The 24,947-nt window shown below is 40.8% G+C and overlaps 1 protein-coding gene and 1 long non-coding RNA gene across 4 annotated transcripts; one reads left to right on the forward strand and one right to left on the reverse strand.

Annotated features, from left to right (window-relative positions):
- Positions 1–246: 246 nt before the first annotated feature.
- On the reverse strand, positions 247–3,827 carry LRATD1 (LRAT domain containing 1). The gene is made up of 2 exons (XM_073335985.1): positions 3,741–3,827; positions 247–3,023 (listed from the first exon to the last, which is right to left on the reverse strand). The coding sequence occupies exon 2, from the start codon at positions 2,984–2,986 to the stop codon at positions 2,132–2,134; it is 855 nt and encodes a 284-aa protein (XP_073192086.1). The 5' UTR covers positions 2,987–3,023; positions 3,741–3,827; the 3' UTR covers positions 247–2,131.
- On the forward strand, positions 2,416–15,841 carry LOC140908575 (uncharacterized). Of its 3 annotated transcripts, none has more exons than XR_012157921.1 (3): positions 2,416–2,956; positions 8,722–8,898; positions 15,549–15,841. It is a non-coding gene; the product is annotated as an uncharacterized lncRNA (long non-coding RNA). The 3 variants fall into 3 exon arrangements; XR_012157920.1 differs by lacking the exon at positions 15,549–15,841 and adding an exon at positions 13,601–14,286; XR_012157922.1 differs by lacking the exon at positions 15,549–15,841 and adding an exon at positions 13,604–14,286.
- Positions 15,842–24,947: the final 9,106 nt, after the last annotated feature.

The following is a 24,947-nucleotide window of genomic DNA, read 5'->3' on the forward strand; positions in this document are numbered from 1 at the left end:
AGATATTAAATAATGATAATGCCATCCCTAATCTTATCACCTGTTCAACAAAACTTCACTTATTATTGTGAGCATAAAGCTTGGTACTATATATATCTCACTCTTGCCTTACCATTAACTTCACAGCTGTAGAGAGAGAAACTAAACTCACCAATGGGATAAAAAAAGAGTACCTACTATAGTAGCTGTTCAATGTTAGGGAAATATACTCCATTTCAAGTCCACCTAGGATGCTATACAATAATGTAAAGGCTTCTGCTGTTCTTTATTGATAAGGCCACAGTTATCAGCCAACAGATATGATCAAAATACATGTAAAATATTACACATTTGTTAAGAGGTGTGTTATTGGAATTTGAAGCCATTCTATCAGCTGTTTGACATGGGTAGAAATTCACTTTTAAAAATTCCTCCTACTAAAGTAAGTTGTTCACACAGTGTTGTAGCAACGATCAGTGATTTGAAGGAAAAAAAAAAAAGAAACACCTTCTCATTTTATTGCCAAATAACTTTGTCAAGCATATCAGCAAATATAAAACCAGTTACATGACCTTCCGTTATAAGATTGTCAAGTTCCCCTTTTTCTTTTTAAACAGATGTCTTATGTGAAACAAATGTTGACATCTGTCTTCTAGTAAAGTACACTCCATCCTCATAACATCAGTCATGGAAGGCAAATGCTTTGTTTGTTAAAATGAAGTACTGTTGCAACAAGGTTGCTTATGATGTTGTTTAATATAGAAGGGAGCCAAGATACAGTATATCAGAGAGGGTGGAGTGTATATACAATAATTCTGCCATCTGTTACTTGATAGAGAGGGGAAAACAAAAACCAAATGCATTTTCTTTCCAGTATCGATACAAGCAAAAATAACTTGGTCATTACAAATTGTATGCTGCTCATCATAATAATAAAAAAAGGATAATAGATTTAGGAATGTCCCAGTATACTTAAGAATGATAGCTGATTATATATATGTTATGATCTTTTTATTTCAAGGCTGAGAATTAATCAATCAATGAATGAACTTGGAATGGGATCTGAAATAAAAAAAATGCATTGATCACATGACATAAAAGGCATCTCTTTATGAAACTTTGGATTTCTAAATTTAGACTAAGCCTATTTTCTTTTATTGGATTTAGAAATGCAAGGTAAACTTGGTCACACTGCTATAGTTTGGAACACTCAGCATGCCAAACTCAATTTTATTTTGGCTTCTTTGCAGCGTATAAAGAGGTGGCAAGTATCCTCAGAGTACTGGTGCAGTAGCTCTGTGGGATGCAAGGCAAACCTAGAGCAGGAGACCTTGCAGGATTGCTTTCTGGAAAAGCATGTATGTAAATTGCTCACCAGAATACTCCCCCTCCTTTATTTAATGTTTCAGAATGGCTTTGTTCTCAAGAAAGCAGCTGCTCACTAACTCTTAATATTTTCAAAAAGAGTAGAACACTAAAGTATTGTGGGAACATCTAGCAGAAAGAGAACATATAGGAAGGAAAAAAAAGAAGAGAACAGATTTTTAAAGTTGTGATCAGTTTCTGCCAGAAAAAGGTAAAAAGACTTACACCTGATTAATACCTTGCTATAGTTTACTGGACTAAAATTAGGGCTCTGGCTAGGAGATGTATTTAGAAATAAAACAAACAGAACCTCCTCCCACCCCACAGAACTAGCAGAAGATTTGAGACAGTTTGTTTGTTTGAAAGGCAAATGTTAGCGAAAAACTCTTTAGCTAAATCTGCGTCTATGGCCCCAAATGCTTAAAAGTATCATGGATTAAAGCCATGAAAATAAATTTAAAAGAATTTCAATTTGAAATTTTATTAGCATGTTGCTAGAATGGCCAACATCGATTGACAGGACAGACTTTGTCCACATACTTTGTAAATCTCCTCCACACATACCCCTCTTTTCTTCCCCTCTCTTTCTTCGTTCATTAAATGTTATTAAAAGCCAAACCAAATACTGGTTATGGGTGTAAGAAGAATGCTGGTTTTCTGGAACGTTGCCCCATGGATTCCGGTTTAAATTGCGTCCCACCAGAGAGCGCAGCCCCCGGTCTGTCTGTGGCAGACAGCTCTCGCCAAGCCGGGGAAAGAAGGGAGCACCTCCTCTCTCCGCTGTTCGTTACTCTTTCCCATCCACTATAGCCAGGTCTTTGATCACTCTCAGTTTGCCACTGGCATCGATCCTGCGCTTCTCCCTTATTAGATCCTCCAGGCTGTGGAATCGCACCGTGTGCACCTTGTTCTCAGCCAGGTGGATCTTGAGATAGTACTGCTGGTGGTGCTGGGTGCCGGTAGCAGCCTGCAGCTCCCCCCCGGCTTTGAACTCCCTTTTCCCGAACCGGCACCAGGCGGCGAAGCTCTCCGAGTTAGTCCAGCAGATCTCGTCGCTTTTTAAACCCAGGTGCCCGCAGGCGTTCTGCACCACCAGCTCTGCCACCAGGGGGCGGTAGCGGTACCAGCTATTCACCACCCGGCCCACGTTGCCAGCGCCCGCCTCGTACAAGCTGTCCTGGCGGATCTGGCCCTGGTGCAGGTGGATGATCTGCCCGCTGCCCACATAGACTGCCCAGTGCGGGGGTGGGGGTGGGTGGTCGGATGGCCCCAGGTAGAGCAGCTCCAGCAGGTCTCCCGGCTTGCAGAGGGCAGGCAGGGCAGAGACGGAGAAGACGCGCAGGTCCCCAGCCTGGGGGCCGCTGCTGACTTTGGAGAAGATGCATTCCTGGCCGCGGAAGGCGGAGAACTGGGTCTCGTTCAGCACCAGCTGATGGTGGTGAGTGGGGGTCTCCTGCCCAGGGCTGCTGGAGCCCTTCACGCTGTACTTGTCCGGCTGGCCTCGCTCGTCCAGGTCCTCCTCCTCATCCGAGAAGAAGTAAGCCACCCCGACCCGCAGCTCGTCCTTCTCGATCCCCGAGGGGTCTCCGGTCGGCAGCTCGCTGTAATTCAGGTGGGTGATGCGATCCAGTTGATTTCCCATCAATGACAAGGCAAGGCGAGGGCAGGAATCGCCGGGTCTGGGGGGGGGGGGGGGAGGGAGGAGAGAAGCAGGACGGGGAGAGGTAAGTTGGGGGGGGGGGGAAGAAGGGGGAAAGGGAGAGGAGGAAGAACAAAAAAATCCAGGCACAGAGTTTCAGTGATTTCCCCTCCCGGACCGCGTCCCCGCTCCCCGCGTTAGGAGAACCCTCCCTCCCCTCCAGCTGTGCCCCTTTGGGGCTGCGCCCTGCCCGTGCCCGGAGCAATCGTTACACGCGCGGTTCGGGGAACGGAGCCGCACCGGGGGCACCCGCACCATGCCACAGCGGTGCAGCCGCGTTTGGCGGGCACAGCTATTCCCGGGAGACGTGGGGACCGCTGCCGCCTCTGGCGAACGGCGTCCCGGGCGGCATCCGCACCCTGTCCCGCTTCCAGGGTCCCCGCCGGCTCCTGGGTTCCAGGGGGGGGGGGGGGGGGAAGGGGAGAAAGTTCACCGCAGCGTCTCCGGGCCAGGGGGAGAAGGACGCCGGGTGGCCGGAGCTGGGAGCGTCCCGCCTCGCACCGGTGGCTCCAGCAGAGCACGCTCTGCCCCGGCTCCCGGCCGCCCAGCTCGGCGGGGCTGCACGGGCAGGCACCGCAGGGCAGCGTCTGGCTCCCGGGAGCCGAGCCGTGACCCCCCGCTTGCCCCCTTCCATCTCCCGCCCGCAGCAGCGGCCCCGCTCCTGCCCCCTGACAGCGACCCCCCGCGCCCTCCGTACCCGTGATCGCCCCGCTCCAGCCAAGCGCCCAACTCCCTTAAAGTCTTCTTGTCCCCATGGGAGCCGCAGAGCAGGTGAGCAGCATCATCCCCGGTGCCCCTGCCGCTCCCCGAGCTCCGGCTCCTTGGGCGCGCTCTACCTTCCCCTGGACAGCCCCGCTCCGCTCTGGGCTGCCCCCCGCACCGGCGAGTCTAAGTACCGGCGGCTCCCGAGCCCAGCACCCGCCCCGCGCGGAGCTCATTGGCTGCTTTGCTCTGCGGTTGGCGAGAGGAGCGAGCCTCCGGGATGTCAATCACCGGCCCAGGGTGGGATTCCAAACGTTCCTTCTGCTCGCTGCTGCTCCGCCAGGCCCCTCGCCTGCTTGGCCAAGCTGCTAAAGGGCAGAGCATCGACCTCGGCGGCAGGAGCACTGGGAGGCGGAGGACCCGGAGCCCGTACCACTCTCTCTCCCTGAGAGCTTGGCTGTGCAGAACCCTTCCGGCCCCCAGCTCGCATACTGTGGCCAGAACAGCCAGGCAATATTCAAGTCAGGAATCTGCATAATGCCGTGATAGACTGGTACCACGCTCCAGGTTTATTCTTCATTGTCAGGCCGAATAGCACAATACCTTGCTTTCTTGGGAGACCCTCAAGCAGCAGCTACTAGATCCAGGTTATGGGGCAGGAAAGTAATAAAGGAAGAAAAGGTTATTGAAATAAGGTGCATGGTATTACTTCAGTGGAAAGCTATATTATATAACTAGAAAGTTATTTCCACTGTAAATACTTAGCAGGTCTGCTGGAGGAGCTCAGACATTCACCAGGCTTCATAACACCAAGAGATTTGATGGATTCTCCTTTGTTTGGAGGCTCTAAGTCAGTCTTTTTAAAGGAGATGATGTGGCTGAACCAGATTTTGGGAGGGGGTATTCAATGCAGGAATTACAGGGTCTCTATCAGTGGTGTTATGCAGAAAGTCAGGCTACATGATCATTGGACTCGGATTCTCAATGGTATTTAAGTACCAAATTTCCATTGATTTCATTGGGAGTTAGGTGACTACATACCTTTGAGGATCTGGACTAATAATCCGTTCTGGCCTTTAAAAAACAAACAAAAACCAACCACACCTGTGAATCACCACTGTGAGGTAGATAAGTATTATTATTACAATTCACGTTTTACAAAGGAGGAAATTAGGTGATGAAGTAACCGTCCAAAATCTCACCATGAGTCCGTGTTAGATTATAAATAATAACCTAGAGTTGCCAGCCCTGTGCATTAACCACAAAAGCACATTTCCTTTCCTCTTTGCTGAGGAGTGAGAATTTAACCTAATTATGTCAGATATATATATCAGCAAATTTTAATACATAATATTTTGGCCCATGTGAAAACCACATGAAAGTACAAATTTTATTTACATGAAAGTAAAAGTACTATGTTCCTTGCATTGTAATTGTTTTTGGTCATTAATAAACTCAGCCACTCTCCCTTTCATTATCAGCAGGGAGGTATACCCATATTGCTGGCAACATATACTTGTGTTGCTGGCATCTTATCTGATGCTTGCTTCATTTGGATCTTTTCTTCTTAACTTTGAACAATATCATCAGTTCATTTTCACCATATAGGAACAATGATCAGACTTTATTTCAGCTTCAGAATGGTTCAAGGTGCACACATAACAGCATCTCAGACAAATGTGGAGCTTCTTAGTTAAATTAGAGCCTTGCATACTATTTGGAAGACCCCACACTACTGCCATCCCACTGATCAAATGTTTACTTGGCTATCTTTCTGCAGTAGCATTTCCAAGATGTGTCACTTATGAAGGGCTAATTAAACACAACTTAATTATGAAAATATAGTAAAAAATGTTGGACTTATTCCTTATATTCATTAACTATTGCAAAAAGAAAAGGAGTACTTGTGGCACCTTAGAGACTAACAAATTTCAGTTTATGCTTATGCTCAAATAAATTGGTTAGTCTCTAAGGTGCCACACGTTCTCCTTTTCTTTTTGCGAATACGGACTAACACGGCTGCTACTCTGAAACCTGTCATTAACTATTGCATCTACTTATACAAAGAAAAACAAACACACGGGAGAGAAAATAAAGGGCAAGCTCACATTGATATTGATCACCCAGTTGACAGGTGTGCCTCTGCCACACACAGACTATTTTTCATTGTAACTATACTGAGCTAGTCATGGTTACAGGGTGTCCGAAGTTTGGGGACTCAAGGGCTAGATTGTCAGATCAATGAACCTATCCTGACTTACGTCAACAAAGGTGCTGGCGACTGGATGGTGGATTCAAAAGAACAAAAGATTTTTAAAAATTTCATTCTACTATGATAAATTTGAAAGTTTTTATGGCGCTAAACATAATAGATCAGAATCTCTTAATATATGGAAACAGTGTAAATGAATTTCTTAAAACTTGTTAGCTATTACATAGTAATCGAGTTTTAAAATATAGGGGTGATGAAGGTATACCATAAGACTGAGGCATCATTGTATCTTCATAGTTAAGGTTATTTTGGAATTTGCACATAAAGCAGGGTTTAAATGCCTAGAACTTACATTACTGTTTGTTAACATCCTCCATTTCCAAACCTGGACCATTTTGGAGATCAGGTCCCCCTCATATTTTCTAGGGTAAATCTTTCAGTACTTTTATGAACAGTTTCTGTTTTCTAAACACTATTTTTTCTTTTTAATATCAGCACTTTTTTGGACCCATTCCCACAGTTCACACTTCCCACAGTTGCCAATCATCAAGATGATGAGAATGGCAGAGGGTCATTTTTAGACAATTTCAAATAAACAACAAGTTAGTTCATCTTTGCCAGAAACAGTCAGTGGAGAATGCATCACTGCTATAGGCTACTTAGTGCAGAAGGAAGGAGCTGTGCTGTTGTCTAGATGGCAGGTTCCTTGATACAACTCTGTTCCCCTCTGTGTCCCCCATTATAACTCTGCTTCTGCTTCCCATGCTCTCACAGGTCTGTCCAATCTATCTGCTTCACTCCATCACGCTCCCACAGTTCCATCTGGATCAACTCCCCTCAACCCCACTCCACTCACCCCCACTGTCCACTTTCCATTAATATTCCATGTCTGCTGACCACCAGACTCTGCCACAACTTTGCTAACTCCTCCATTCTCATCCTTCACACAGTTCTTTTAACCCCATCTTTTCTCTAACCCCCAAGAACCTGATGGTTAAAATCTTAAATTGGGCAAAGTGCGTGAAAGGTCATCTTATTTTCACCAATAAACATACTGTAAAAATTGTGAAAGGCAAGTACAGAACAGTCCTAGGGAGTATGTAAACAGACTGCATGAACAAAGGAGTTGTTGATTAGGAGTTTCAAAGCTCCTGGTGAAGTTACAGAATTGTTACAGAAGCAGACCAAAATGTTCTTAAGATGGAAAAAAGTTTGGACCACAGCCTTGGACCTCTGGATGCTTGTGTTGATTGGTCAGTTTTGATGAGCAAATTTGCTGCCTGTTTCAGATATTACTTTTCTGGAAGCACTTGGTGACTTCTTCAGCACAACAGTGAACTCAGAGCTTGGCAGCAAGCTTAGAGAAGGCGTGAGATTGCAGCAGCATACTCACATTGACCAGCATCACAGTGTTGCCATCATGGTAGCAAAACCACCACATATTGGGACAGAGGACTTTACCATCACAAACAGTGAACCTTCTTTTTTCTAATAGCAAATAATGTTTCCCTCAGACCAGACAAAGGAAGGGAACCAGATGATGTTACCATCTCCACGGCTGCACCCTGAACAAATCCTGGTGCGAACCTAAGGTTTTCATTATTATCCCTTCTCTTTGGTTCATCTTAGTCTTCCTACTTTTTTCTGTCTTTCTTTGCCTTCTGTCTAATAAGCACCAAGTTGAGTCAGCTAGAAGAACTCTAACCTGGTAACAATTGCTGTGACCAGCTTGGCAGTGATGTATGCTGTGCCTGGCTTTTCTGGTTAAGAATCTTCTCTTATAGATGTATTTTTGTTTTATCTTAAGAAGAAAGAGGATTGGATTTTTAATAACAAAACCTGAGACTCGTTACTTAAAAATGACTCTCTCTGTGTCTTTTTTTCCAGCAATAGCATTGACTGCATTACATTTACTGGCATCCAATGAACTGTATTCCTGGTTTCCTTGGAACCAGTAGCGAAACTCACATAGACCACAAAAGAGCTGGTTATCATAAATAAATATAAACTGCTATTGAGAAAATTAGTGAACAAAATAGATGTTGTGATGCATTATCCTTGATTTTCTTAATCAATCATTTACTCAGTAATCTGCAAAGCTCAGGGATTTGAAAAGGTTCTCCCAATTCAGAGATTTTCAAAGTTTTTCACAACGGGGACCACATCTTAATACAGACACTGTCTCACAGACCATTCCTCTGGCATTTACAATCATACAACTTTCCTGTGGCAACTAAGGCAATTGCTTCCATGGAAAAGTAATATTTTGGGGAGTAGTTTGTGTATATGTGTAACACCGACAGACCCTGGTCGTCAGTGGGCGGGATCGAACCTGGACCTCTGGAGCTAAATGCATGCTCTAAAAGCTACATTGCCTCTTAGCTAATGCTCTAGCAGCCTCAATCTCTAAGTGGTCTTAGTGCCAGTGGAGGGGACAGAACACCACACCCAGGAGGTGTGTGGGTTACACACTTCCTATAGCTGAGGAAGCATGTCCTGAGCTTCAGAGACTTCCTAGTTGATATCCCGGACGAGCCCCTACTTGTAACTCCAACAGACCCCAGTCGTCAGTGGACGGGATCGAACGTGGAATCTCTGGAGCTAAAAGCATGAGTCTCTACTGCATGAGTTAAAAGCCACATGCCTCTTAGCTAAAGCTATAGCAGACTCATTAATCAGTAAGTGGTCTCGGTGCCACTAAAGGAGACAGAACACCACACCCAGGAGGTGTGTGGGTTACATATGCACTTGTCTTTCAATACAGTGTAGCAACTGGACACAAGGAGAAAAAAGCCAGCATCATGTGACCAACCAACCAACTCTTTGGGGACCATCAGTGGAAGTCCCTCTCCTAGTGACTAGCATGAAGATCCTGGCACAACTTCAAGCAACACTATCCTAATCAGGAATTTATTAGTTTTCCAAACTGGACAGAATTAAGGTAATATCTACACATTTGAAATGTAATCACTAAAGTAATGGCTTCCCTCTACAAAATGTGTCTCGGTAAATTACATAGGCCAGAAGCCATAATGTATGAGTATCTAAGGTCACATAGACAGCTTTAAATATATTGTTAGCTTACTGTTCCCTTTTCCCATCCCATAGCCCCTGAGGCATACTTGGCAATATGACTTCTCCAGTGTAAGTCATCAAGTTTTCATGGATTTCCCATTTCAGAATGGAGAGAACACAATTTTTACTGAAACAGCTGCTGGCAGCTTGGAATTTGCCTGCATGCATTTTTTCCTGGCCCTGTCCTCCTTTACTTGTGTAATGTGATCCTTTATTAAATCTTTGTTGTGTAATTATGATGTGCTATAATACCCCTGATTTGTAATATATATGAATTTTCTGCTGCCCTCAAGGACCCTCATGAAAATTAGATGTTTAAATAAAATGATCAGTAACGCTTCTTCCTAGGCCAAAAGGCCAGTTAATTTTTTTAAAGTCTTTTGTTTGTGGATCTTTGATTATTTTTCTACATTTACCCTGCAAAAATGACTTTCTAAATATTATAAATAAAATACATGCTCCTTGATTGAATAACAATCTCTGTGACAGTTGCTATTCATAAACAGCTCAGGATGCACACTCATAGTTTATAATGTTTGCAGAACCTTTCAGTGAATTTACAGAGCTGGATGCAATAGAGGACTCATTCCTTGTTATATGTAAATACCTTTTGAAGTAGTTTCTGTTTTGCTTTTTCAAATATAGAGTCCAATCCTGTAGGCCTAACTCATTAAAACCACCCATTGATTTAAATGCTAAGCCTGAAGGATGAAGCCCCTATTATAGAAAAGCCTGTTAACAGTAACATGCACACAATCTCCTTTGAAGATAGTGTGATCTATAATATGCATCCAAAGCAAGAATATGGCCTTCAGTACTTAGAAAATAGCAGATACATTTATATTACTGGAACTGTTTCAAGTCACCAAGATGTCTAAGTGTTGAACGAAACTATTGTATATGCACACAGGTTTCGTTAAAGTACAATTATACTCTGCAAAAATGACATTGAGGGTTCCAAATGTATCAATTCACAAATATTTCCATATGAAACTTTACAGCAAAAATATGGATTTTTTTTAGTGTCATCCTACAAATTTAACCTGGGATATGAGAGACAAGTTGGTTTCTTTCCTTCTTGTGCATCATCAGCTATAATAAAGGGTTTGCAGAGCAAATCAGACTCCCAGTTACACCTGTTCAACCCAATTAACTTCAAAAGTATGCTTTCAGTTACATCTGTGTAACCCCATTATTTTCAATGGGGTTGCACAGATATAACTTATTGAAATTTAGGAAACTATTTTATTGATGATGCAAGAAGAGTAGGGTTCAACTCATTCCCACTTCACTGTGTGGTTTCTGCAGTAATAATAAGTGAAAAGCAGTACAAAATTTATTTTTATCACTAAGTTCAGAAGATGCTGAGTGACCCTGAATACACATAAGGAAAAGCTAGATTAAGTAAGAAAGTGCCATTTTTACATAAACATTTTTCAGAGCAGAAATGCATATTAAGTGACCTCTTTTTGTTCAGAAAAATCTCAGGCTGAAAAGATGGTCCTGTGAAGTGGGGACTCTGAAAATGTGTGTTCAGTTCTGAGCTCTACCAGACAGACTTGCTATGTAATTCTGGGCAAGTAATTAAATCTCTTGGTACTTTAGTTACACATCTGTAAAATGCGGATGAAAATACTTCCTCTCCTGCCTTTTATCAGTCTTGTTCATTTAGTGTAAGTCTCTTGTCTGCCACAACAGAGTCCAGTCTTGTTAGTCTTGTCCAGTCTTGGGATCTTTAGGGACTACTGTAATACCAAGTAATAAATAATAATAATAATAATTAATAATGTGTTGTTAGTTAGGTTTGAGGTGCATTGGCTAAGTTACACAGGGAAGATTGCAGAGGATGGGCCCATAGCTACCCCTGTCTTGAAACGGAACATCTGTGTAGGTCTGAAGAGGCAATTTATGACATAAAGAAAATGGTTCAACAATGTCAGTGCAGGTCTAGAGAGACGATGTTACAGTGGTAGAAGGGAATGAAGTGATGTTAATACACGTCTACAGAGAACATGTTACACAATCAAAGTGAATGAAACAAATGCAGAGGTATGGAGTCACTGTCATACAGAAGTGAAATTAGACTACTGAAAGTTACATTAACATTTCAAAAAAAATTAAGCTCACATTTTCAAAATGGCACTATATGAGATGACACTACACAGTGGAGCTCATTGTGCCCTGGAGGTGATAAAATTGGACTATATATGCATAAAATTCACCTCTGTGCAGAGAGCCTACACAAGGTCTAGGCATCACTTAAGCCCCATTTCCAAGGCTTAAATGGGACTTCAGTGGCACAAAGACCTTCTGCAAGCTCTGAGCAGAGGGATGCATTTCATCCTATGTGAGTGGGGGGACTGCTATGTGGTGACAGATTATTTGGGAGGCATTAGCACCAGGCTTGGAGGAAATCCAGTGTTCAGGACATTGTGAAAATGATAGGTTTGCGTTTTGTGCTATGGCTAATGGCTGTATTTAGGCTCAAAGTTTGAGGGAAGCTGCTATTCTGGTGTAAAAATATGTGCAGGGTTGGTGATTGCAGGCAAATGTTGCTCAGACACATTAACAGGAAGTGCTTTTCCAAAACCAAAGATACAGAGACAACAGAAGCAACAGAAGAGGACTTGGCATTGTAAAAAAATCTAAATAAAACATTAAAACAACATAATGCATGGCTGGGAGAGGAGAAATACAGGAATCAAACAAGGCTAATAGAGAAGACACATCTTACAAACAACTAAGCATGGTAGATTAAACTGAGAGGGACACAAGTCACATATGCTCATCTCAGCCTTAACTGGGCAATAATTCATAATGAATCATTTATTTGACTCATTTTGGCTGTGTTTCTGTTCACAAATTGCCTGTGAAGAGAACATTGTTTTCTCCAAGGGATTCATTATGCAAAATTATTTTGCTGAACAATTTCTGGAAACAATTCTTGGTCAGTAGCTCTAGTTCATGAGCAATTTGTGGCAAGTACTTAAATCTGAGCTGGCTAGGTTGGACACAGTTCATTTGCTATGAGTTCTCTGACTAGGTGAATGCAGACTCAAGGTTATGGTGAGAGTTTTTATTATTATGAATTCAAAATCCATTTTCACGGTGAAATTAACTCCAGTACAGTGGGCCAACATGAGATGGCTGAAAGTTAAAGCTAGACAAATTAAAAGTAGAAATAAAGCACACACTTTTTAGCAGTAAAGGTAATTGGAACGAACTATCATGGAAAAGGCAGATTCTCAATATATTGATGGCTTCAGATAAAGACTGAATGCCAAGATATGCTTAGCCAAACAAGTTGGGCTCAATACAGGTGTAACTGGGTGAAATTTAATAGCCTGTAATATTAAGAAGATCATCCTGGATGATCTACAGGCTCTTTCTAGGTTTATAATTTATGAATCTATAAAAGATAACAGCCCTTGATGGCTGCTTATGATCCCAATGCTGAAATCTGTTGTACGTAGACGGACTGTTACACTGGCACAGATCTTCATTGATATCAGTGGGGTTCCATCATATTGCAATAAATTGCAGGATTAAGGCCTAAATCATAAAAAAGGAGGAGGGGAGGGGAGCATTTTAAGTGAGATGTAGGCAGCAATTTTGGCTCTGGCCTGGCCCTCTGCACAGAGGTGAATTTCACTCTCTGTGAATTAGTTTCCAATACTTTTTTATAATTCACTGTTTTGGTGAATATTCCTGCCAATAAAACTCACTTGTGAAAAGTGAACACAAAAAGGGGGAATAGAGTTGGTGCAAATTCATTTAAAAGTCTGAACACATATTTGTGGAAAATGTTGTGCAGTATTTGCCCAGGTTTATCATAGCCACATTAATCAATTATTGTATTCACTAAAGTGGCCTCTTTGGAACAATCGAGACTTGAAAATTGATCTTTTTTTCTGTATATTTGAAAAATGGGAACCATCTACTATGCTATGCTTTTGGAGAAGGGTTGTTTCAGTAAGCTTCTCCATTAAAAGTATTTCCAAATTCTAGAAAACTATTATATTTTTTAATTATGTCCAGCTGTCCTCACCTCACTCACATCCACCCCACTTTTATTCCCAATTTGCCACAAGTTCAGATCTATTTTTCATCCAAAGATATATTTTGTATATTTTCTTTCACATATAACTACAGCTGGGAGAACCAAGACACAAGGGCACTGTTTTTAAGGTTATCCTTGCTCCTTAACTCAATCCCATTGTTCACTGTAGTCTAAGGCTATGTCTACACAACCATCCGGCAATCAATGCACTGGGGATCAATTTAGTGGGTCTAGTGAAAGTGTAAGTGTAAAGTCTTATCGTGAAAGTGTAATTTACAAATGCAGATTTTTTTTTTTTTGGTTACATAAACTGCACTCAGAAACAAAACACTCTAAAACTTTAGAGCCTACAATCCATTCAGTTCTACTTCTTATTCTGCCAATCACTAAGACAAACAAGCTGATTAAAAATAATGCATTAATTAAATTTGTGACTGAACTCCTGTGGGGAGAACTGTATGTCTCTGGCTCTATTTTACTCACATTCTGCATATATTTCATGTTATAGCAGTCTTGGATGATGACCCAGCACATGTTTGATTTAAGAACATTTTCACGGCAGATTTGATAAAACACAAAGAAGGTACCCATGTGAGATTTCTAAAAATATCTACAGCATTCAACCCAAGGTTTAAGAATCTGAAGTGCCGTCCAAAATCTGAGAGGGACAAGGTGTGGAGCATGCTTTTAGAAGTCTTACAAGAGCAACACCCTGATGCGGAAACTACAGAACCCAAACTACCAAAAAAGAAAACCAACCTTCTGCTGGTGGCATCTGGCTCAGATGATGAAAATGAACATGCATCAGACCACACTGCTTTGGATTGTTATCAAGCAGAACCCATCATCAGCATGGATGCATGTCCTCTGGAATGGTGGTAGAAGCATGAAGGGGCACATGAATCTTTAGTCATCTGGCATGTAAATATCTTGCAATGCCAGCTACAACAGTGCCATGCAAATGCCTGTTCTCACTTTCAGGTGACATTGTAAACAAGAAGCAGGCAGCATTATCTCCTGCAAATTGTAACCAACCTTGTTTCTCTGAGCGATTGGCTGACCAAGAAATAGTACTGAGTGGACTAGTAGGCTCTAAAGTTTTACATTATTTTATTTTGAATGCAATTTTTTTGTACATAATTCTATATGTGTAAGTTCAACTTTCATGGTAAAGAGATTGCACTACAGTACTCGTGTGAGATGAATTGAAAAATATTTTCTTGTTTTTTACAGTGCAAATATTTTAATAAAAATAAATATAAAGTGAGCACTGTACACTGTATTTTGTGTTGTAATTGAAATTAATATATTTGAAAATGTAGTAAACATCCAAAACTATTTAAAATAAATGGTATTCTATTGTTGTTTAACAGTGCAATTAATCACAATTATTTTTAATTGCTTGACAACCCTAATTTAGATATAGTGTACCAATGTATTTACATTTCATACATTTAGATTATTTAATGAGATATATGACACTATAATTGCCTACACTGCTTTGAAATATATATATATATATATATATATATTATATATATATAATAAATAAGATACCAGTATATGGAAGGATATTTGGGGCACCACTTGAACTGTATTAGTATGGCCCTCATTCAGGAAAGCATACCTATTTCAGGACAGTATACTTAAATCCCACATGTTTAAGTACTTTGCTGAGTCAGGACCCACATTTGGTTTGAAAAATGGCTTGGATCTGTGAATCCAACACCTTGGCACAAAGGGGCTGTAAAAAAAGTGAAATTGCAGCCTTAATTCAGAATTTCCATGCTTTTGTGTTTTGATGTCTCAGGTTTAATGCTATTTTAATGTAGTTTCTTCATCTTTAATTTTACAGAGAGATTCATATTAGATGCATTATTAATTCCTGTAACACTGCCTTCCCTTTTCCAATACAGTATGACAGAGTCCTAGTTGGAACAGAAGTAGTATTATGCAGGATTGTTTTTTTTAAATTTAATATAAACAAACACTGTGGATTATTTTTTAATCTGCATGCATTGTAATTTCCCCCCTAAGATTTTGCTAACGTTGTAGTAAGACTGAGAGACATAAACAATCACTAGGAGCCTTTAAATGGGATCTTTGGATATGTACCTTACAACCTGAAATTCTCATCATGCAGCACAGTGTCCTGGAAAATATTCTCATGTTCTAAACAGAAATGTGAAGTACAGTATCTGGATTTTCTACAGAGGTTTGAGATAGATTAAGTAGAACACAATTCTAACATGATGATGAATTGTAGAAGAGGCAATTAAATGTTTAATTGATGATAATTAATGGGACGAATTAGAAAATATATTTTGAAATGTGAATGCTAGTGTTAGTGATGCCCATGTCTGAGAGAGAGGAGGTGGAATAAGAGATTATAAATGAATTGAAGAAGAAATGTCTTTTGGGGGGCGGGGTGATTACAAACTCTTTTCCTTTTGCAGTGAAATGTATACAGTCTTCTTTGGATGATTTCACTTCCCTGTTCTTATGGAGCTACAGCTGCACTACAAATAAGCCAGCAAGAAAAAGAATAACATGGTGCAGTGAAAAGTATGAGCACAATATTTCTACTTAAATGCAATAGACTAGAGCTGTCAAACTATTTCCTGTAGAAAATCACACAATGTATTGTCTCATAGATATCACCCTGTCCATCAAATCTCATAAGAGCCCTGTGGTCAATGACAGTGACTGCTTACATGGAAAAATTAATGTTAGAAGAGTATGTATGAGTCAGATCCTCAGCTGTTATAAATTGGTATTGTTCTATTGAATTCAAATCGTGCATTTTTTAGTTGTCTTAACTGTTTTTTTCTTTATAAAAAAATTAACCACAAGATAAAATTTGTAAAAGTGCTTGCATGATTTAGGAGCCTCAATGCCATTTTCAAAAGTGACTTTCAAAGAAACCTGTCTACATAGCACATTAGTCTGCATTAGTGGCTTGTAAATGCTAGCGTGCACTAGTGTGTTGTGCACTAACTGGCCCATGTAGACCCTGTTGGTATACACGAAAAGTTCTCTAGCGAGCATTAATATAGAACTGTGTGAAACAGGACTCCATTAATGTGCACTAGGGAACTTTTAGTGCACGCCAGCATGATCCACATCAGCCATTTAGTGTGCAACACACTAGTGTGCACTAGAATTTATACCCCTCTAGTGTAGACAAGCATTGTGCATTGTGTAGACAAGCCCTCTGGCTGTTAAGCTACACAGGCCCTTTTGAAATGTTACCGACTGCCTACTTTTGTTCTTCACTTCTATAGCTGGTCTGGAACTTTCCACTGGAAATAATTTTCTCTCCAAATGGATTTTTTCTGGAAATCCTTTCCCATGAAAAACTGTGCATTTTTGACTTTTCAGAATGGAAAAAAAACAAATATCACAACATTTTCCACAGGAAGGGATTTCCATTTTCAGGTAGCTCTGTTCATTTCATCTCAACTCCATATTTATTCTTTTCCTCTCAGCTGGTAACCGGAAGGACAGTAAGCACTGTGTCCAGCTAGCTCTCCACAGACCCCCAGCAAATGGTCTGCAGACCACAGCATGGGAACATCTGAAATAGATATTACATATTAAAATAACTGACATTTTGTATGATTATCATTTATTCTTTATATATAATTTATCCTTTAAAGGCTTTGTATTAATCTAAAGACTAGGGTTTGGGCTGAGTGATATGGAACACATGGAAATTAAATGTGGCTCTAAACTAAAAGATGCACTACATGTTACACTTAAAAGCCATAACCCAATGAAAACTGCATGGGACTATATTTACTCAATAACTTGCTACCTGCAATTTGCCGGTGTCCCTCCAAGTGGTGGTGGAGAAGAGGGCTACAGTATCAGACGAACTTTTCAATACACTCATCACATCCAGAAGGGGAAATTTTCTCACAACTTCATGGGGGGAAATAAATTGTAAAAATGAATAGTGCTACTGAAAATATAGGACTATTTATGATTCTTATCTTGATTTGAATAACACTAATTAAATAAAGAGGAGAAAATGCTGGTGATTATTTTCATGCAGGGGACACTTGGGGTCACTGTAGGGACTTATGGACCAGGTTCTAATTTCAGTTATTACTTATAAATCCAGAATAATTCCATTGAATCCACAAGGCCTGATTATAACTCACACTTGGGCAATGTAAAGTGCAAAGGAGCCTTAGTGTAAATAAGAATCAGGCCCAGAGAGGTACTCTGGATTTATAGCAGTAAAACTATGATACAAATGTGGTTTAGTATCTAGAAAACAGATTAAGTGGCATGAAGTCAACATTTGTGGAAAATACCAAAATTATAAGATCCAGAAGAATGTATAAATCCTAGACTAATGGAAATCAGACTCAGAGGTAAAGGCTCTGATTTTGCTCTCACTTGTACTAGTTTTAAACAGTGTAGTGATATTCCTGATTTACACCAAAGTAAGTGAGGGAATAATCCGTCCCAAAGTCATGCATCTGGGAGGCCTCACAAATAACAAAGTACACAAGGAAGGGTATTCCATGGGAGAAGATGAAGGAAAGGGAAGTTAGTACTGTACTAAAGTTCTGATTTCTTTGGTGCTGTACAGTCCACACAGTGCCGGTGTGTAATTTGGAGCCTGCTTCTCAAGTCATCTATGTATGGAACTCTCATTGAAGACAGTGGGAATTCTGTACACAGGGCTTTCACCATTGGGCCCCTTTTAAAAGCCCCTGCCAGATAGGCAGTATTTGTTGCCTGCTTTGAAACATTTATTCTGATATTAGCAGAGGCCTAGAGAAGAGCTAAAAGACTGGTTCACAGAGTAAAAGAATTCTCTCATTGGGGGCAGGCTTTGGGTATTAGACTTGTCCACACTTGAAACACCACAGTGACCCAGCTTCCACTGCACTGCTGAAGCGCTTCAGTGTAGACTCAATGGGACAGGTTGTCCAGTTGGTGTAGGTAATCCACCTCCCCAAGAAGTGGTAATTAGGTTGATAGAAAAATTCTTCTGTTGACTCAGTGCTGTCTACACAGGGACTTAGATCAGTTTAACTATGCCCCTCAGAGGTGTGGATTTTTGCCAACCTAATTTTCTATTGTAGGCCAGACCTTGGATATAGTCACCTGGAGAAAGGAGTAGGAGATCAGACATAATCATGGTCTTTAAATACTGTACTTCATGCAAACAGACCCAGACTAAGACTGGTACTCAGCAGTGCTGACCAATAGTCACAGTTATAAAATAAGCAGTTAAGGCCAGATTGTGATCTATCAGAGAATCATAGAATATCAGGGTTGGAAGGGACCTCAGGAGGTCATCTAGTCCAACCCTCTGCTCAAAGCAGGACCAATCCGCAGGACCAATCTCTGTATATCAGTGACAATTCAGGGTGATTCCTTCTGGACTGATTCTCTACTGCTTTGAACCTTGGTAGGCATTCACATCTGTGCTAAATGAGTGCAAAATGCCACCATTCTGACTTGATAGTGTTTCACACAAAGTTGGGACTCACTTTGTGAGGCAGTGCAGAATCAGGCTCATTGCCTTAGGAGCCACTCCTATTTTGAATTACTAAAACCAAACCCAGAATGGTTCCCATGGAGGTTTCATTTAGGCATGCTGTCCTTCTAGCCTCTGATGAAATATTACCCACATCAGAATTCGGCATGACTCATGGGAGAACAAGGGAGTGGAACAACAGCGGCTGTTGCAGATCAGGAGTGCAGCAGGTGAGAGTTGTGAATGTGCACAATGTGAGCCATATTCTTAACTGGTGTAAATTGGTGTAGCTCCACTGATTTCAATGAAGTTGTGACAATTTACTCTAGCTGAGAATCTAGCCTTGTATGTCTGCATGGTGCCTAGTAATAGTCAGTGCTATTATCACCTGACTGTAATAAGCACTATATGTAAAAGAGGTAGGTGAAGCCAATAGGCTTTGTTGTTCTGAATAATTTTGTGCTGTACTTGTAATAGACAAATATTGCTAGAAAAATCCTCCACCTACAAACATAATAGAAAATCAACCATAAATATTCCTCTAAACAACTCTGCTTTTCTAAGAATAAGGGAATATATATTGAAAGATGCATAAAATACATGAAGCTCCAAGAGCATTTTGGAAAGTTCAAACTAATAATCACATTGACACCACTATAATAGCTAGAGCACAACATACAGCGTCACAGCATGTCAGCAGAATATACAGTAGCACAGCAGAGTTTCATGGTAAGCTCTGTGCACAATATACACAGCAGAGCCTGTGATAATCCATGATTGTACAACTGGTATTTCAGGCTACACTGGAGCTGCTCTCAGGTTCTGGAATTAGTTTGTGCTAGCAGAGCCAAAAAATAATATACATGTTCTGTAAATGATTATAGCACTTCCTCTCCCACTCAGTATTCTCCTCCTTTCTGAATTCCTCTGCAATATTTTGCCCAAACTCCACCTATTTTATTGTCTGGTTGGCTTACTTTTTAGTTTAGATTTGTAAAAGAACCTTCATTTAATTCCTCCCTCCCACACAGTTCTGAGCTGTAATACTCTGAGTGGACACCGTAGTATGGTGTCAGGTTCTACTACTTTGCATAGAGTTGCAAAGTTCTTTTGCAAACACATCCTGATAGGAGGTATTGGGACCCAGCACAGAGATGCAGAGCTAGTCAGCTGACTCCTGTTGGCAGAAGTGTAGGAGAGGTTAAGCTTCTCTTTGAGGCAGAGAGAATTAAGGAATAGGAAGGTTCTGCAGTGGAAAACTCTAGAGACAGCTAATCTCAGGAGCAAATTTAGGCTGAAGGTTATATTTTGTTGTGTTAACAATCAAAGTAAAATTGGTAAATCTGGACCAAATTTTCTCTCTCCCTCTCTCTCTCTTTCTGTAGCAATGTGGGAATGCCATCTGCTTATATTTACTTCTGCCACATTTTAGATTAAAACACCTATAAAAGAAGACCCCTCAAACTAGTCTGCAGTAAGAATTAACAGTAATAAATCATCAATCATCATCATAACCACAGTGATACAGTGCTGGGTATGATTTGAGAATCTAAATAGAAGAGAAATATAATAGTGTGGCTCAATGAAAGGCACTAGCAGAAAATAGTTCTCTGTGAGTGGTTTGTGTTGGGTAGGGGATGCGATAGGTGTGGGGAAGTGGTTGTCTTTAGCCATGGGACATGAGTGGATATCTGAAAACCAAATATACCTAACCTTCAAAGGTCAGGAGCATTTGTCATTCTGTGGTGACGGATATACAGTACAGGACCTCACCAAATGGCTGTCATTGACTTAAGCCTGAAGGCTGCTTATAAATCTTTGGTAAAGTAAAACCTGCTTGGTTCTGCAATAAACCATCTTCATTTTGAAAATCTACAGCAAAGAAGTGGTGGAACTGTAAATTATCAGTGTGTCCAAGCTCACATGAATCACAGTAATTGATAGTCTTATAAACAATATGGCAATGATTTGGCAAATGTGTAGCACTGCCTCAACAGAGAGAAAATGGTGTATGTCAGAGGCCCTATATTGCTAACGATTAAAAATGATTCTCCTGTAGCTCAGTGATAGAGGCCTGTGCTTTTGGAACAGCAGCATCTGAATTCTATCCTTGATATTGCTATGAAGTTTTGAGTGTCTATGGATTTGGTATTCTGTTATTTAGTCTGTGTAGTATATTTCATATGTACTGTATCACAAAATGTTTCACAGAGTCGAATAATTCAACTGCTGAGTTAAAAATAAGATTGGGAGAAATTAAGAGATACTGGCAAGGGAGAAAATATGTTGATGAGAATTAAAAAAAGATCAAAAGTCAATGAGGTCTAGAGATACAGGAAGCTCACATTCCAGCAACAATAATAAAAAAAGTGAACTTAAAAAAAACTTGTACAAGGGGAGTGGATTGTATTCACAGTTAGATCTTAGTATATTCATTGGCTTCCACACTTATCCATGTTCCTATTTGATGCCATCTTCCTGTTCTGATTTTTAAGTTTTCGTACAACCTGCTTTTCAATTTCAATTTAATGGGTATATCCCAGTTCACAGCCAGTGAACCCAATCTGGGCTCCAATTCCGCTCCTGTGGAAATCAGTGACAAAATTCCCCAAAAGGCAAAATTCACTAATACAGGGCTTCAGTGAAAAACATGAAACCTATGTCAAGTGTGAGAAAGTTCATATTCAAGAACTGGCACTTTAAATGCCTGTCAAATCACAGATGAGAGGCAAGGAAAGACCTGAAGTTGAGGAGAGGAAATACGATGAGCCACCTCTCACCAATTTTGTATATATTTGTTTTAAAATGCTTTTCTCTCTCTCTCAACCCCCCCCCCCACCTGTGGGGACTACTGAGACTTACACTGGGCTCAGTAGTGAGCCAGACTCAGAAAGCACCCCTTTACTCATCTGCATTGGCCACATCCATTGCAAGTTAGAGAGCAGCCTCACTGGTTTCATTCATCTTTCTGAGTAGGGAGCTGGGTAGTAGGCGGCTGGAGTCCCTCCCAATATATTAGCCAACACAGAAGAGCCAACACACAGGGGCAAGTAAACTGCACCAGAAAAAACAGGCTGCCACAGTTTAATTCCACCCTGGTACAAGGAGAAAGCAGGGACCAAATTGCGACACTACTCAGCACTGCACAGGCCTAACTGAGAGCAGATTGTAAGGTGCTAGTTAAGGTTATTAGGGTTGGATGGTGTTCAGAATAACATAGATAATGTAAGAGTTATTGCTGGAAGTTAATTTTATTTTGTTAAATTAAAAATGATCTGTTGTACTGTCTTCCTGGACTGTAGGGCACAAGACTGTTGGAGCCTGGTATATGCAGATGCAGAAGAGTGACTGCTTGCATTTTTGCCTCTGCAGCATCTGGAATCCTCTGTAGCTTGATTTTCAAAGGGCTGTGTTTTTTATTTAAGAAGGACTTATCAGGAGGTATGTTGGACCAAATTCATCTCCAGTGTAGCCCAATTCAGGTCAATAGAACCAGAATAAGTTTGAATCATTTTTTTATGATTAAATTTTAGTGTGTTTTTCTTGTGAGAAAGTATCTAACATGTCATTGATAGGTAACTATTAACATTTATTAGTACATATTAGTAATTGGGATAGGACTTCTGTTAAAAAGAAGGAAATTATGTGAACAAGGGATTTATATTTGTTTTAATCTATGGAGACACATTTGTCAAAGTTAATCAATTCCCCCCCAATTCCCCGATATTAGCAAAACTCTGTTGAGTTAGAATAACAAAAAGATGTGAATATATATTAAAATGTGAAATAAATAACTGAGGAGATGCTAATCCTATTTTATTTGGGAAGCACTTATATCCTAGTCATCTGTGACATAGACTCTACTATTAATAAGGTTATAAAGAGTAATTTTATGACGTGTTTTGGGGGTTTAATTTCTTAATTTTTGAACAAATATTTATTTGTAACAAAATAAAAAGATGTATTGGATGTTTTTTTTCTTAATTGGCCTGAAAGAGGCATTTCTGTCCCAGAGAAAGCATCACATTGTAAAATACACATTTTTAACTAAAGAATTGCAACCTTAAATCTGATTTTCCCCTTACACATCTGAAGCAAGAAATAGGGTTGAAAAAAATTGTTGAAAAGCCCATGGAAAAATTTGTATATTTCATTAACTTGCATTTCATGAAACAGTTGAAACAGCTCCTGGGTCCATTTAGATTAATTCCCTTATAATAATTCCCTCCTTTCCTCAGCCTCTGATATCTCAGGTGTAAGCTATATCTATGCAAAAGTTGACAGGAGTAGTTTATTATTTCTTTTGTGCATGCAGAATGTACATGGCAATTAAAGATAATTCAGCGCTCCAATATGAACAAAAGAAATGCTAATATGTCTGTCAATAACACAACTCAAAGAAATAAAAGGGGAAAACGTGCAATAATGAAGCCATTTCCAAATTGTTTTTTAAATATGCTTCAGAATTTATAACAGTGCCAGCTAGTGCATGTCAACTTCTCCTTTTTAAATCTTCCTTTTAGAGGGTTATTACATGTTTGTGAGATTACTCTCTGGCCTAACACTTGGTATTCAAGGGCATAACTCAGAAATAATTTTGTTTTTACTTTGGACAAATTGCCAGAAAAATCGTATTTGCTGCCTTTAAGACTGAACTTTTTTTTACCACTGCTGTGAGGATTTGGGCTTTGAGGGTTTTCAAAAATCTTTTCGTTTTGTAGAGAAATATATTGGATTGTATGGAGATTTTTCAGGACTTTTCCACATGAGTGGGGGATCAAGGAGTGGATTCACAGCAGGGAGCCATTTCTACTACCACACCAGAGAAACAAGCCTGTTTCACACTTCCCACCCTCTTGCCTGAGCTAGGTTCTTCAAACTGTAATGTATTTACTTGTAAATATGTATATTTAAAGGCCCTGAGTCTCTACTGCTGAACACCAGTGTAAGTCAGGAGTAAATCTGTTGAAGTTACACAGCTCAGATCCTACACCACATTGTGGCCACTGTGTGCACCATCGGTGCAAAACAGCCATTCCCATTTGAGGGACCCTATAGTGGTCTAGAACCAACAGTGTGGCTCCTACATCACCTTCTTCCAGCACAGGAGGTATGGCTGTTGAACCCCCTACATTTCAGCATTGATGTGAACAATATTATATAAGCCAAGCCATACAAGGGAGAAATGGACAGTAAGGTAAGTATCCCTACAGGTCATGGGAGGTCTCTTTTTGGTGGCATTAGAGGAGGCTATGTTCACTGATGCAACTTTCAAGGAAGCTGACTACCCTACATATATCTTAATGAGGTTGGTCAGAATCATAGACTTTGCCCACAGGGAGAGTTTGGGCAGCTGGTGTGCATGCATGTGTGTTTTCTGTTCAGAATCCATAGAAACATCTATGGAATGATGTCCATCTTCTGAGGGTTTAATGTCACAGAAGGCACATGGGCCAGCATTTGGGACACAGTCATCTACTATACCAAATACTTCACCCACTTTCATCACTAGAAAGCCATTCATATAAAAATAAAGGTATATTTTCACAGGATATATCTTTAGAACAAGATCCTAACTGTCTGACTTAAAAACAAGGCCAGATTCTCCTCTCTGCTGAGTCCACTCTCTACAGGGCACTGAGTGGCCCTAAACCCAGTATAGTTGGCCACTGAAGGATCATCCTATTCTCCTACACCACCTCCCTTCCCACCTATCAGTGTAAGGCACATAACAAGGGCATCCACATCCTTCCTGTTCCCAGGTGCATTAACAGCAGCTTGGGGCCATAAGCAGCCAGAGCAACCCTTCAACTGAACTATGTGAGTCATGGACTGGACCAGCCAGCCCAGGAGTGGGTAGTCTCAGACCACCTTTGTACCTTCTCCCTCCCTGCTGAGTGTTCCTTGGATGAAACTCAGATTCTGGACCCATAACTTTATTTTCACTAGATATTGCAGAGATAGCTAAACAGTGGGTGGCTGTTAGACAGTAGGCCATGGGTAATCAGGCCTAGTGGTCAGAGCAGGAGCCTGGAAGCAGATCCAATCCAAGGGTCACAACCAGAGTCAGAAACCAGTAGCCACACCAGGAATTAGAGCCAGGATCAGGAACCATTGGTAGGCACACCAAGGGTCAGAAGCAGAGTCAAGAAGCAAGGTCAGGGTGAGGAAGTCAGAACCAGGAGGAAGCTGGGGTAGCAAGGACTGAGCAGACACAAGACTGGGAGACAAGGCAGGAACAGAACTAGGAGCAGGGCTGGGGCAGGCACAGGAAGGACCACACCTGGAGTCATGAATGCATTGAGCAGCAAGAGAGCTGCTGCTGCAGCGGGGCTAAAAGCCAGCCAGCTTCCCT

Source organism: Lepidochelys kempii, chromosome 3 (assembly GCF_965140265.1).
Source record: "Lepidochelys kempii isolate rLepKem1 chromosome 3, rLepKem1.hap2, whole genome shotgun sequence".
NCBI lineage: Eukaryota > Metazoa > Chordata > Testudines > Cheloniidae > Lepidochelys > Lepidochelys kempii.

What these genes read in the sequence shown, in the direction of transcription:
- LRATD1 (XM_073335985.1), bottom strand. Translation starts at nt 2,986, where the DNA reads ATGGGAAATCAACTGGATCGCATCACCCACCTGAATTACAGCGAGCTG.